The sequence below is a fragment of the Pongo pygmaeus genome, chromosome 8 (assembly GCF_028885625.2).
Source record: "Pongo pygmaeus isolate AG05252 chromosome 8, NHGRI_mPonPyg2-v2.0_pri, whole genome shotgun sequence".
In the NCBI taxonomy this organism is placed as follows: Eukaryota; Metazoa; Chordata; class Mammalia; order Primates; family Hominidae; genus Pongo; species Pongo pygmaeus.
Window position 1 is genome coordinate 46,141,839 of NC_072381.2, and position 14,518 is coordinate 46,156,356.

The 14,518-nt window shown below is 43.3% G+C and overlaps 1 protein-coding gene across 2 annotated transcripts in view; it reads left to right on the forward strand.

Moving 5' to 3' along the window:
- Positions 1 to 12,039, forward strand: part of LOC129006311 (cyclin-Y-like protein 2) — a 36,052-nt gene extending 24,013 nt beyond the window's left edge. The window contains exons 8-10 of one of the 2 annotated variants that reach the window (XM_054435858.1): positions 272 to 438; positions 9,329 to 9,491; positions 10,990 to 12,039. In XM_054435858.1, coding sequence (XP_054291833.1) covers positions 272 to 438; positions 9,329 to 9,491; positions 10,990 to 11,100 — 441 coding nt within the window. In that variant the 3' untranslated portion in view covers positions 11,101 to 12,039. The remainder of the gene's footprint in view (positions 1 to 271; positions 439 to 9,328; positions 9,492 to 10,989) is intronic. The other variant, XM_054435859.1, reaches the window with a different exon arrangement.
- The last annotated feature ends 2,479 nt before the right edge of the window (positions 12,040 to 14,518 follow it).

The following is a 14,518-nucleotide window of genomic DNA, read 5'->3' on the forward strand; positions in this document are numbered from 1 at the left end:
AACACTGCCTGTCTTCGTGATGCCCTTGGCTGAGATATACGGTCATTCTTGTAACCAAAATTGGGCTGTGAACTTCTATGGGCAGAGTAGGTAGCAGAAGTATCTGACCTACAATTGTGATATGGCCCCTTGTTTGGCCTGATCAAGCAAATCTCTGTAGAACATAAACACTTACTTTCTGGTCAAAACCAGAAGAAATCTGTCATTCATAAGAATTCTTATCACAGCACTTAAACTGAGCTAAATCAAAGGCCAGTGCTCTGTTTTGCAGATTTATATAGAAAGACTTGTAAGTTATGCTAATATCGACATTTGTCCAACTAACTGGAAGAGGATTGTCTTGGGAGCCATTCTTCTTGCCTCCAAGGTTTGGAGTGATATGGCTGTGTGGAATGAGGACTACTGCAAGCTCTTTGAGAACACTACAGTTGAAGAAATGTGAGTTTGTATGGTTTTTGTGAACTTTCTAACCATTTTTTCAGTACTTTATGTGCTCCCATAAACTTAAACACTCTAAGAAATATTTTTAAAGGTTACGTTGTGCAGATAATGAAAATGGACATAAACACCACATACTTTTTCCATCCAGCTTTAGAACGATAGTTCATATTTTTCATTGTTTGCTGGTAGGTCTTGGTAAATTGATGTTTTAATAATCTGCTCATAAATTGAAAAGTATTTTTCTGGTGAATATTTTTGGCATTATCTTACCAGTGTACTACCAGAACATAATAGTACAGTAAATATCTTCATGGCTTTTTCAAAGCTGTGTGCAAGTTCAGTCTCTTTGTAAGGAGCACATATGTGGCCTTTGAAATAATTATTTGGCCAGTGACAGGTCTAAGGCCTCTGGACTGTGAAAACTGTGTAGTTTCACCCTGAGTTACACATTGTGAATTTGCCTTTGCTGGTGTTCCCCCTGCTTTTATCTGAAGTTCTGTTTTATAGAAACCTTGAGATACAGAATATCCACAGATCCCTGTGCCCCTGTCCCATCCTAGTGGAGTGTTACATATGTTTGGAAATTGGGCTGATGAGTTAGAAGTTCCAGTGTTCCCCTCAGGCAGTCTGAGAAACATTGCTGGAGCATCACCCAGTGCTCACCACACTCAAGAGGTTCCCTGGGCACTCATAAAACCACAGCAGCACTTTGGGGGCCCCGAGTTACCTGTGAGAGTGCAATAAATCTTGCTGAGTCATGGGGTTGCTCACAGATGGCACCAACATGATGCTGAAACAGAAGCTTCATGGGGTCTTTCTTCCAGTCTGGCCTCATGATTGTTGTAAAGGGAAGGGCCTTGGAGCTGGTAGGCAAAGTGAGCCAGGGAGGCATTTCCAGCAGAGGCTGTCACAGTGTCCACTAGACAGCGAAAATGGCTTTGTGGGTGACATTTAGGGAAATCTGAAGGAATACCTCTTGATGACATTGAGCACCATATGAAGATCAAGATCATGACAGGCAGTGGCAAGAGGTTTTGGGTTTTTGTTTTTCTTTTTTTTTTTTTTTTTTTACATTTGCCTGTTATTCCAGTTAAGACTGTCTTTCAGAATGTATGCCGTCACAGAGGTGGAGCCTGATGGCTGAATAGCAGTCTCTGCCAATTGTGCTCCCCACAGGAATAACAAATTTAGGAACTATCTAAATAAAAAAAGCACCTGCATAGGAACTAAAAATCAGGTAAGCATTCATAGTACCTGGTTTTAACTTCATATCACTGAGGGAAGCACTGAATAGTGTAGAAAAGACAGTCTTGAATTGCTGATGCCATTCCTCCCCCATGTCCCAGCAGTGGACCTGTGGTGAGAAGAGGGGCTACATGCTTGGGGGAGGGAGAGCACAGCAACTGTGGGACTTTGCGCTAAATTCAGCACTGCCTTGTCATAGCAGAAAGCAAAACAAGGCTGCACTCATCCAATGCCCACCCATGGAGGAAACATTTAGACTCGCCCTAGCCAGGGAGGAATTGTTCATGCCAGTGTTTGGAACTTGAGTTATGAAAGGCTACTGGCTACTGTGGGATAAAATACTCTGGGGTCCTTAATAAACCTGAAAGTCTGTCTAGGCCACAAGGACTGCTGTGCTGCCCTTGAAGCCAGTGTATTTAGGGGCATGTGACCTACAGAGACAGCAGCTGGGGCAGCTAGGGAGTGCTTGCCCACCCCGCCTCCAGCCCTAGACAGTGCAGCTCACAGGTCTGACAGAGACCTCTTTCTTCTGCTTGAGGGGAGGAAAGAGGACTTTGTCTTGCAACTTGGATACTAGCTCAGCCACAGTAGGAGAGGGCACTGGTCAGAGTCATGAGACCCCCATTTCAGGTCCCAGCTTCAGGATAACATCTCTAGACAAACCTTGGGCCAGAAGGGAACTTGCTGCCTTAAAGGGACTCAGTAATGGCAGGATTCATCACTTTCTGATGAAAAAGCCCTTGGGCCCTGAAGAATCATCAGTGGTGACCAGATAGTATATACCATGGGCCTCGAGTGAGACTCAGAGATGTGCTGGCTGCAGGTGTGACCCAGCACCTTCCCAGCTGTGGTGGCTGTGAGGAGAGACTCTCTCTGCTTGAGAAAAGCTGAGGGAAGAGTTAAGAGGATTTTTCTTGAGCTTAGATACCAGCTCAGCTACAGTGGAGAAGAGCACCAAGTGGACTGTTGGAGTCCCCGATTCAGGCCTTGGCTCTTGGATGGCATCTCTGGACCTACCCTGGGCCAGAGGGGAGCCCACTTCCCTGAAGAGTGAGTTTCAGGCCAGGCAGCATTCACCACAAGTTGACTGAGAGCACTTGGGCATTGAGTGAGAATCAGTGGTGACCTGACAGTAATCCCCATGGGACTGTGTTGACGATATACGTGGGGACAGACTACTCTGCCTGGGGAAAGGGGAGGGAACAGTGGGAATGGATTTGCCTGGTAGATTCAGTGCCAGCTCAGCCATGGTAGAGCAGAACACCAGGTAGATGTCTAAGGTTTATGACTCCAGCCCTGGCTCCCAGACAGCACCTCTGAACCCATCCAGGGACCAGGAGAACTTACTGCACTTAAGGGAAGGACAGAAGCCTGGCTGGCTTCACTACCTGCTAATTGTAGAGCCCCAGGGCCTTGAGTGAAATAGGTGGCAGCAGGTAGGTGTTACAGTGGGCCTTGGCCCGCCACAGTGCTGTGCCAGCTTCAGACCTAGTGCTGTCCCAGAGGTGGTGGCCACAGGGGTACTTGCATTGCTCCTCTCTGAGCCCCAGGCAGCCTAGCACAGAGAGAGAGAGACTTCATTTGTGGGAAAGTAAGAGAAGAAGTGAGTCCCTGTCTGCTAACCCAGAGAATTCCTTCAGATCTGATCTCAGACCACCAATGTGGTACCTCCACAAGTCTGCAAAAAAAAAAAAAAAAAAATGACATTCTTTACGGAAATAGAAATAAAAAATGAATTCTAAAATTTATATGTAACTACAAAAGACTCAGAGTATCCGAAGCTACCCTGAGCAAAAAACAAACAAAACTGGAGGAATCACATTATCTGATTTCAAATTATACTCTATAGCTATAGTAACCAGAACAGCATGACACTGGCATAAAAACAGACACATCAACCAATGGAACAGAATAGAAAACCCAGAAACCAGTTTATACATCTACAGTGAACTCATTGTCAACGAAGGTACCAAGCACATACAATGGGGAAATGACAGTCTCGTCAATAAGTGGTGCTGGGAAAACTGGATATTCATATGCAGAGGAATGAAACTAGACCTCTATTTCTCACCTTATACAAAAATCAAATCAAAATGGATTAAAGATTTAAATCTCAACTGGGTGCGGTGGCTTATGCCTGTAATCCCAGCACTTTGGAAGGCCGAGATAGAAGAATTGCTTGAGCCCAGTAGTTCAATACCAGCCTGGGCAAACCAGTGAGATTCTGTCTCTATTTTTTAAAACATTAAAAATTAAAAAAATTTAAATCTAAGACCTGAAATATGAAACAAATAAAACATTGGGAAAACTCTCTGGGATACTGGACTCAGCAAATATTTCTTGAATATTTCATAAGCACAGGCAGCCAAAGCAAAAATGGGCAAATTAGGTCACATCAAGTTAAAAAGCTTCTGCACAACAAAGGAAACAATCAACTAAGTGAAGAGACAACACACAGAATGGGGGAAGATATTTGAAAACTATCTGACAAGGGATTAATTACCAGAATATTTAAGAAGCTCAAAGAACTCCATAGAAAAAATCTAATATGATTTCTAAACTGGGCAAAATATCTGAATAGGCATTTCTCAAAAGAGGACACATTAGCCAGGCATGATGACACGTGCCTGTGGTTTCAGCTGTTGGGGAGGCTTAGGTGCAAAAGTTACCTGAGCCTGGGAGGTTGAGGCTGCAGTGAGCTGTGATTGTGCCACTGCACTCCAACCTGAGTGACAAAGTGAGACCCTGTTTCAAAACTAAGAAAGGCATACAAATAGCAGATAGGTATATGAAAAGACACTCAACATCAATATCATTGATCTTCAGAGAAATGCAAATCAAAATTACAATGAGAGATCATCTCACGCCACTTAAAATGGCTTTTATTCTAAAGATAGCCAATAACAAACGCTGGTGAGGATACAGAGAAAAGGTAACCCTCATACATGGTTAGTGGGAATGTAATTTAAGTACAGCCACTATGGAGAAACGTTTGGAGTTCCTCAAAACTAAAAATAGAGCTACCGTATGATCCAGCAATCCTACTGCTGGGTATATACCCAAAAGAAAGGAAATCAGTATATCAGAGAGATACCTGCACTCTCATGTGTACTGCAGCACTATTCACAACAGCCAAGATTTGGAAGCATTCCGAGTGTCCATCAACAGAAGAGTGGCTAAAGAAAATGTGGTACATATACACAATGAAGTACTATTCAACTGTAAAAGAGAATGAGATCTTATTATTTGCAAGAACATGGATGGAAATGTTGAATGAAATAAGCCAGGCACGGAAAAACAAACTTCACGTGTTCTCACTTATTTGTGGGAACTAAAAATTAAGACCGTTTTCTTTTGTTTGTTTTGTTTTTTGAGATGGAGTCTTGCTCTGTCACCCAGGCTGGAGTGCAGCGGTGCTATGTCGGCTCACTGCAACCTCCACCTCCTGGGGTCAAGCGATCCTTCTACCTCTGCCTCCCGAGTAGCTGGGATTACAGGCTCATGCCACCATGCCTGGATAATTTTTGTATTTTTAGTGGTGATGGGGTTTCACCATGCTGGCCAGGCTGATCTCAAACTCCTGACCTCGTGATCCACCCGCCTCAGCCTCCCAAAGTGATGAGATTACAGGCGTGAGCCACTGTGCCCGGCCTCAAACAATTTAACTCATGAAGATATAGAGTAGGAGAACTGTTAGCAGAGGCTGGTAAAAGTAGTATGGGGGATGAGGAGTAGGGGGTAATGGTTAATAGGTACACACATATAGTTAGAAAGAATAAACAAAATCTAGTATTTGATAGCACAACAGGGTGACAACACTCAAGAATTATTTAATTGTACATTTTACAGTAACTAAAAGAGTGTAATTTGAATTATTTGTAAAACAAAGGTATGCTTGAGGCATGATGGATACTTCATTTACCCTGATGTGATTATTACACATTGTAGTCATCAAAATATTTTATATACCACATAAATATATACACCTATAATATACCCCAAAAACATTTTTAAAGACTTTCATTCAGAATTACTACACTGTATATTTACCAGTGAATTGAGGATTCTTGTGACTAAGAAGAGACTCACTAGTGATGGTCGGTTGGTTTTGAAATGGCTGCTAAATTACTGCTTTGCTAAATAGTAGAAACTGAGTTGTCACGGTGATATTGCTAGTAGCCATTTTAGCAAAGGATGTAACAGAAAATGAATTTGAAACAAATAGAAGTACTCTGAAAGTTGCAGAAGCTAAAGTGCTCTTAATCACTACTGTCATCAGTCTGTAAACTGGTTTCTTGAAGGGAGCAAAATTTGTAATTATGAACACTTGGCTCCACTATAATGGCAGCTAAATTGTTCTAAAACCTGCAGCTAATCCAGTGGGGCTCTAGTTCTAATTACAAGGTCAGAGAATACACAGAGAAATGTTCAGGTTTCCACAGATGTGAGCTCCAGAAGCAGTGGTGGCAGAAGCCAGCTGCAGTTCTACACAATGCTGTTTGTGAACGCAGAAGCACCCTGATCTGTGCTCTGAACAGGAGCTATGTTGCAGATTTTTAGAAAATGTAAAACATTGCAACAAAGTGTGTAATGTACATTTATCTTGTCCCTCTGCTGTTGATTGTAAAGATCTCTTTTGGACTGTAAATTGAACCATTTAAAAATTAGTGTTTATCAGATTTTTCTTAAAACTTTTCAACATCTGTTTGTCTTGTTAGAATATATTTTCCTTCAGAAACATCACTAATTATCAGGGAAATGCAAATGAAAACCACAGTGTGATACCACCTTACTCCTGCAAGAATGGCCATAATTTAAAAATTGAAAAATCGTACATGTTGGTATGGATTTGGTGAAAAGGGAACACTTACACTGCTGATAGGAATGTAAACTAGTACAACCACTATGGAAAACAGTATTGCCATTCAATCCAGCAATCTCACACTAGATATCTACCCAAAGCAAAAGAAGTCGTATGAAAAAGACACATGCACATGCGTGTTGATAGCAGCACAGTTTGCAATTGCAAAAATATGGAATGCCCATCAACGAATGGGCAGATAAAGAAAGTGTGGAATATATACACCATGGAATACTGCTGAGCCATAAAACAGAATGAAATGATGGCCTTTGCAGCAACCTGGATGGAGCTGGATGCCATTATTCTAAGTGAAGTAACTCAAGAATGGAAAACCAAATATCATATGTTCTCTCTTATAGGTGGGAGCTAAGCTATGAGGACTTTATATGTGTATATATATATATGTACACACACACACACACACACACACATACATACATACATATAAGTTAAACTGTGCAGCTCCTATTCAGAAAATTTGCTGTGCCTGTAAAGGGTATGCTATTAGCCATTTAAAAAACAACAAAAAACTAAGAAGATACATATCCTGTAGGCATAATGGTTTTCCTCAATAACTAAGCCTTTATTAATAAACATGTTAATTATATAAAATACTATATTTTACACATTTAACATATGTTTGTGGAAAAACATAAGAGATTATGAAGTGCATATATTCTTATAGTAAATTAACTCCTGATTAGCTGATTATTAAAGCATTATCTGATTTACATTCCTATAGTCTTATGGTTATATGAATAGGAAACTAATGTTAGAAGTAGTTTCAGTGGGGTTTTCAGTTAAACAAATGAGAAAACCACATATCTGCTTATATCCTAACTGCTTTCCATACCAGAGAACATCAAGCATTTGTTGACTTAGCCAATGGATAAAATTTTAAAACCAAGAAACCAAATATGTTGTTGAGGTATTAATTGTTTTTATACAGTTAAGTCTTTATGGGGATTACTATGAAAGTGGTAAGATTACTCTAGTTTTATATTTATTTAAACATTTGACAAAGTGCTGGACACAGTGGCTCATGTCTGTAATCCCAGCACTTTGGGAGGCCAAGGTGGGAGTATCACTTAATCACAGGAGTTTAACACCAGCCTGGGCAACAGGTGAGACCCTGTCTCTACAAAGAGAATTTTTAAAAAATAGCCCAGCTAGGTGGCATGAACCTGTAGTCCCAGCTACTTGAAAGGCTAGGATCATGCCACTGAACTGTAGCCTGAGCGACAGAGCAAGAACCTGTCTCAAAACAAACAAACAAACAAAAATCTTCTGCCGGGACAGCTGAATAATCACTTGGCAGAGGGCTGCTCCCAGCCTGTTCCCCTCTCACTGCATTCTACTCATCCTCACACTCTGTTCTGGCCAGGAGTGACAGGTGCTGAGCACCTTGGGGTTTCATTTCCAATTTAGGAGAAACACTGTGTAAGGCCAGCGCCCTACCAAAAGGCTTGTCATAAAATGGGTTTAGTCTAGCCAAGGTGTTTCTCTTTGATCCTTCTACCGCCTGAAGTGTAAAGAGTATTCCTGCCCCGTAATAGTGACAGCTAATAAATGGCATCCATCATTTCTGTCATCTGATCACTATTGCGGTGCCTTGGGAGTGAGCATGGAGTCTGAGTTGTGCAATGGAACCCTCAAGAATGAGACCTGAGTCAGCTGCATGAGTGCAGAGAAGGCTGTCCCCTTTCTCCTCATCCCAAACTTGGGGTGCTGGATCCAGAATGGACTGCAAGCAGCTGTGCCCTGTTTGGACATTAGTGTAGGAATCCACCTGCATAGCCTGTATTTGTTTCAAAAAAGAATTTGGAGCTATTCTAGTAGCTCAGTGTGATATTTTTAAATAAACAGAGAAAAATTTTATTAACTGACTTAACAGAAAAACACTGCCTATTAAATTCATTTAATATTGTTTAAGGAGTATCTACAAAATTTTGACCTCAGTGTTCTCTTGCAAAAGAAGTGGAAGTAAGGACAGAGACCCTTTCAAATGAAGAATCACTGAGAAACAAAATATTTATAAGTAATATAACATTTACTTATGCACATTTTTGAAGATTATGCCATAATCAGTTTGCATCAGGCTCTCCAATTTCGGAACACTGAGAGGATTTTCCTGTAGGGGAAATTTTCATATAAATGTTGAAGAAATTGTTAAAACTGAAAACTTTTCTGAATTTGGTAATCTACTAGGGTTCAAATCTAGTGTGCTTTCTTATATTTGTAAGGTCTGTCTACAGTGTATGTTATCATGGGTCTTGGAGTAAATATCACGTAAATGAAGGCATTTCCACATTCTATACATTCACAGGTTTTATTTCAGAAATGAGTTCTGTTGTTCATGTGGAACTGGAACAACCGAAGGCCTTACCATGGATGTTTGTATTTACAAGGGTTTTCTCCATTGAATCCTTTCATGTTTTCAAAGAAATGAAAAAGCTGAAGGCTTTACTTGTTTCTTAAGATTATGTCGTTTTTCTCCATATTAAATTCAAATATGTCTTTGAAAGCACATGAGAAAATCAAGTTATTAACCCAGTTTTTACATTCATGTTGTTTTTGTTTTTCTAAGTTTTCAAAGAGAACTGGGAAAGTTGCATGCTTTCTTGTATTTCTTAGATCAATAGGGCTCTGTACAGTGTGAGTTCTTGCATGTGTTCTAATAAACTAGAGCACATGATGCCTTTACCACATTTCTTACACAAGAATAATGTTTTTGAACTAACATTGTCCTGTGTTGGTTTTGTTGTGTTTCTCCTTCCCCAGGAATGAGTTGGAAAGGAAATTCTTGAAGCTAATTAATTATAATGTCAACGTTACTAGCAGTGTTTATAGCAGATTCTACTTCGATCTTCGCACCTTGGCACACAACAACGGCCTGTATTCACCAGTTTATCTTCTTGACAGAGAAAGAGCATGGAAGCTGGAGGTAAGGCTACGAAGTTACTAAGGTGGGTTTTCAGTCAAACACCAATGCCAACATCTGTGACTAGGTCATATTAAGTAGTGATTAGAAAAATGGAAAGCTTCAAAATTAACTAACATACTGAAGAGCTTATTACCTTTATGGCATTCTACTTCCTGCATCTTTTATGGTTTTTACAAGGATCCACATCATTTGAAAATTATAGATATTATCTTCTCTTTTGTGAGCATAATTCAGAATATTTTAATCAAATTTAATTCATTTGTAATCTTTCCCTTTTGAACCTTTACCCTTTCAAATAATCATATATAAATGATTTCTTGTTATTGTATTCTGAGCAATGCCTACATATATAATGCACTTACCACTCTTGACTATTTTTTATTACTTAGTTTGCAAATTTATGTCATTTTCTACTGTATATACCACAGTGCAGTCAGTCCCATGGGTTTGTTAGACACAGCATTAGTGCCTAAGCCAAGAGACCTGCACTTAGACTGTATAAGGTGTGCTTGTCTCAAATACTGGATGCGGGAAGTACATGGGATTTTACTGGAAATGATAACTTTTATGAGACAAAGTAATATTTATGGTTTGTGACTTTTGGTAAGTACACAGCAGACTTACAGCTGACAAGGATGAACATTTAAAATAGGCACATTCTGTGGTACCTTGGAAGTATTTTAAAATAATACATTTTCTATCATAATTAATGTACAAGTGAAGTAGTGCCTTTTGATGCTTGAGTCATTAGACTTCTTTGATGTTCCGATACAATCCAGCACATGCCTGCATCGTTAAAATTTGCTTTGAGTGTATAATAACTACTGTAGATTGGGTAGAGTTTGAATAGATTAATAAACTAACTTTTTGCAAAAGTGTACATTCATTATGTTTAAGGAACAAGTGCACAGGTAACATGATACTGCTCTTAGAAGCCTGTCACAATACTGTGACATCTTTGGGAGCCCAATTTTTAAGTAACAATAAAACAAGTTCCCCTTTGCTCCAGCAATCTAGCCCTGAGATTACCTTAATGAGTTGACAGAACTTGGCAGTGTAAACCTCAGCCAAAGTAGCTATAACTGGGCCGGGCGCGGTGGCTCATGCCTGTAATTCCAGCACTTTGGGAGGCCGAGGTGGATGGATCACGAGGTCAGGAGTTCAAGATCAGCCTGGCCAAAATGGTGAAACTCTGTCACTACTAAAAATGTGAAAATTAGCTGGGCATGTTAGCAGGCGCCTGTAATCCCAGCTACTCGGGAGGCTGACGTAGAGAATTGCTTGAACCTGGGAGGCGGAGGTTGCAGTGAGCCGAAATTGTGCCATTGCACTCCAGCCTGGGACTCCTCAAAAAAAAAAAAAAAAAAAAAAAAAACAAAAAGTAGCTGTAACTGAACTATCTAAAGGAGTTTGCATGTGTGGCTTATCATCAGTAGTGATTGTTAAAAGGTCGGAAACCTCTTTAAAATTGTACCTTTCTTCTATTTGACATTCTTAGGCTTTTTCAAGGATGGAACAAGACAGAGTTTTCTATAGTGCTGCCAAGAATGGGTCTTTGAGTGCTGATGATTTAATTCATCTTCAGCGTGCTAAGGCTATCCTCTCCTGAAGGAAGAAATGAGGAGTAATGTAACATCTGAACTCCTCATCAAAAAAGACAGGAAAATACGAACTCTCCTGCTAAAGAACTAGAAAAGTTGGTATTTTCAAAAGAAGAAACACCTCAATTCAAGTTAACTCAAGGACAACTAAGATTGTACTTCGTAGTAAAGAATGGGACCTTGTCAGGGCAACAACACACTCTTACACTCTTCTGTCCTGTTTAATGTAAACAGAGTTATAAAAACCACTCCAAAGTGAAGACTCCTGCCCACACACACATATTTGCTTAGTGTGTGGGCTGATAGCTGTAAACTATATAAGGCTTTTAAAACAATAGTTTAACTTTTTAGATTTTAAAGATAACTTTTCTGTTTCTTTTATGTTTTTTTCTTTTTCCCAATATTCCTGCATATGCATTTGGAATCAGTGCAGTATCACCGTTAAAACACGGGAGTCTAACAACTCCTAAAGCCACTAGGAGCAGTCCCAGCATTGTCAGGTATGGAAGGGCTCTTCCTTCCTACTTTTACCATGGAAGCTACAGTTACTGGCAATCATCAAGCAAAAGCTGCCAAATAACATTTGCCATTCATATCCTTTGTAAGCCCTTCTTATTAGCAGTTTAGCATGTTTGGGGGTCATAAAAAGAGAAAGTATTGGTTATTGATTATCTACTTTTATGAAGCTCTATGGTGTATTTCTTATGAACTATAATGGTTCTCATTTGCTGGTAAATTTTCTTATAGTTAAGTAAATGTATTCAAAGATGTTTTCATAGTGCCAAGCAACATGGTGATCCAGTGGTTATATAAAAATAATAAAATACAAGGTGTCCTGAAAGTTTCAGGGCAGTTTTTAGCTTTAATATAGTGTGCCTGGGCCCCCCAGAGGACTGCAGCATATGTATACATGCTGTAAATCTTTACAAAATATCATTTGAAAGTATAATTGTATTTCTTCTTTTTATTTTTAATAGATGATTCCCACTATATTGCCCAAGCTACAGTGCAATGTTGCTTGCAGGCAACCTCGCCTCTGAACTCAATGCCCAGAGGAGCCCATTAGCTGGGCTCAGCAGGTCGATAGGCACCTCGGGAAGGCCTGGGGGTGCTGGCGCAGGCTGAGGCTGCACTGCCACCCTGAAGTCTTTGTGGGAATGTAGCTCAGAGGCACAGCCTTGTCTGAGACCACCTTGGCTATCCGTTCTGGGAAGTAAGCACAGCTGTGTCCTGGCCGGGCACACCTGGGGCCTCACAGCCCCCACCCTGTCCGGGCCCGCATCCCTTCTGGTGCCTCCCGCTAGTGTGGGTCTGGTTGCCCCAATCACCCGCTGAGCCTCACCTCTGCCTGAGTGAGGTCTGATAACACGCCCAGGACCCTCCTGGGGGTGGCTGACATGCTGACACTTGGGACTGATCTCACCTGGGCAGGAGGAGAGTTGCATAGGTGTGTCAGCCTGCAGCCTTTGTCTCATCCAGAACCAGTCAGGTGGGTCTCTGTGGCCCCCAAGAGCAGCACAAGCTCTCATGCTCCCTGACTGGCCACATTTCTCGGGGGTGTAATTGCCTTTTTCCTGGACCTGTTTGGATGAAAGGATAGGTGCAGGCTTATTGGGTGGTGCCATGGACAGTTCTCAGGTCCCTGTCCATCTCTTGTCCCCCAGGCCTGCCCTCTTTCAGCTCCCTGGAGCAGCCTCAAGGTGGTGTCCCCAGGAGCACACCCCATACAGGCTGGTGAGACATCCACAGGGCTGCAGAGCAGACCCATAGTGGGGACACCTCACCTTCTGCTTGTAGATGCTCCACCATGCACCATGTCTGGGCTGGCTACGGTAAGGGGTGATGGGCTGGAGCCTGGTAGACAGTATGACCAGGAATGGGGTCTCCTTCTTCCTCTTGGACTTGTGACTGCAACTCAGGTCCTACTGAGACTGCAGTTTTGGGGTTCATCTATCAAGCAGGGGTCTCTGGGCTGCTAGTGCAGAGGAAGCGAGGTTGGCCTCTGAATCCTATGGGGCTGGCCCTGGGGCACAGAGCACACAACGGTGTGAGCTGGAGATGCAGGGAGAAAGCCTGCAGCTCAGCAGGGCCACTCTGGTGCTGCAGGTGGTGAGATGCAGCTCCTCCAAGGGCTGAGTGGCACCCATGGCCTCTACCCCACAGCTCTGCGTAGCTGCTCCCCATCACCTTGCATATCCCCTGACTTCTCCACCTCTTGGCTTGGTCTGAGCCTCAGTGCAGGGTGCAGCCCACCCCTCTGCCCCGGGCCCGAGCCTTCTGTCAGGCCAGTGCAGGGGCCTGTGGGCCTCCTGCCCCAGACTGCCTGGAATCAGGAGACCCAGAGGCAGCCTCTGCCCTGCCTTACCCCTCCCTCCCAGCAACACGAAATGAGTGCACATCCGCGGACATAACCATGCAGGCTTTTCTCGGAGCTCTGTGAAAGCAGATACCAGCCCTGGTCTGGCCATCACTTTCCCCAGGCTCCAGATAGGATCATCGCCAATAAAAGTGTTGCCATATTTCACTAAAATGAATTATGGAGGCCATCTGGCTGGAGGCTGCAAAGTGAGACATGAACCTCCCCCACGAGGCCTCCGGCCCTGAGGGTAGAGCCTGGCCTGGTGGGGAGGGAGACCCCAGGGACAAAGGACGAGGGCTCCACTGGGCAGATGCAGCAGGGTGGGATCAGGCCGGGAGGTTGACCTCTCTGGAAGGGCTTGCTCAAGCTGGCGGCGGGGGCTGGGCCAGGCTGAGGACCCGAGTCAGGCCAGCCGTCTCTTTGCTGCCTGGCCTGGGATCCACACCTGGTCAGGGGTGCACCTTCATCGGGGATGAGTGTGTGTGTGTCACAGGGCTGTGAGTGCCTGCAAGCAGGCAGGGAAGCTCTCCAGCTCCCTGGGCCTACAGGCAGTTGGGGGTGGGGTGTGGCTGGCCCTTTGAGGCTGGGCTGAGCACCCCAGCCCTGCACAGGCCACGAGAAGATCAGGTTCTAGTCTGGAAACTGCCATTAGCTGGTTCTTTGAGGGGCAATGACAGTGCTCTGGCCTCAGAAAAGCACTGTGGGCCCTTCCCCACTGACACGGGCTGGAGACCACACAGACAACATCTGTGACCGCCCTGTGGCTCGGTACTAGCACACGGGTGCCGTCACCAGGAGCCGTGTGCAGGGAGCACTCAGCACAGAGTGGCAGTCAAGTCAGGGCTGGTGGGGCTCAGAGAGGACCTCACTCTTCCTCAGTATGCCCCATGTCCCCCCATGCAGGAGGGCTCTAAGACTGGTGTCTGGAGGGCTGCAGGAGGGCAGGCCTATCGCTGAATCTTCCCTAGACCTCCCAACCCGTCTCCTTCCTCTGGGCTCAGATCTGAGGCTCCCATCTTCCCCTGGATGCCTCCCCTCCCAGCCCCAGTGCTAATGGGGAGAGCGTG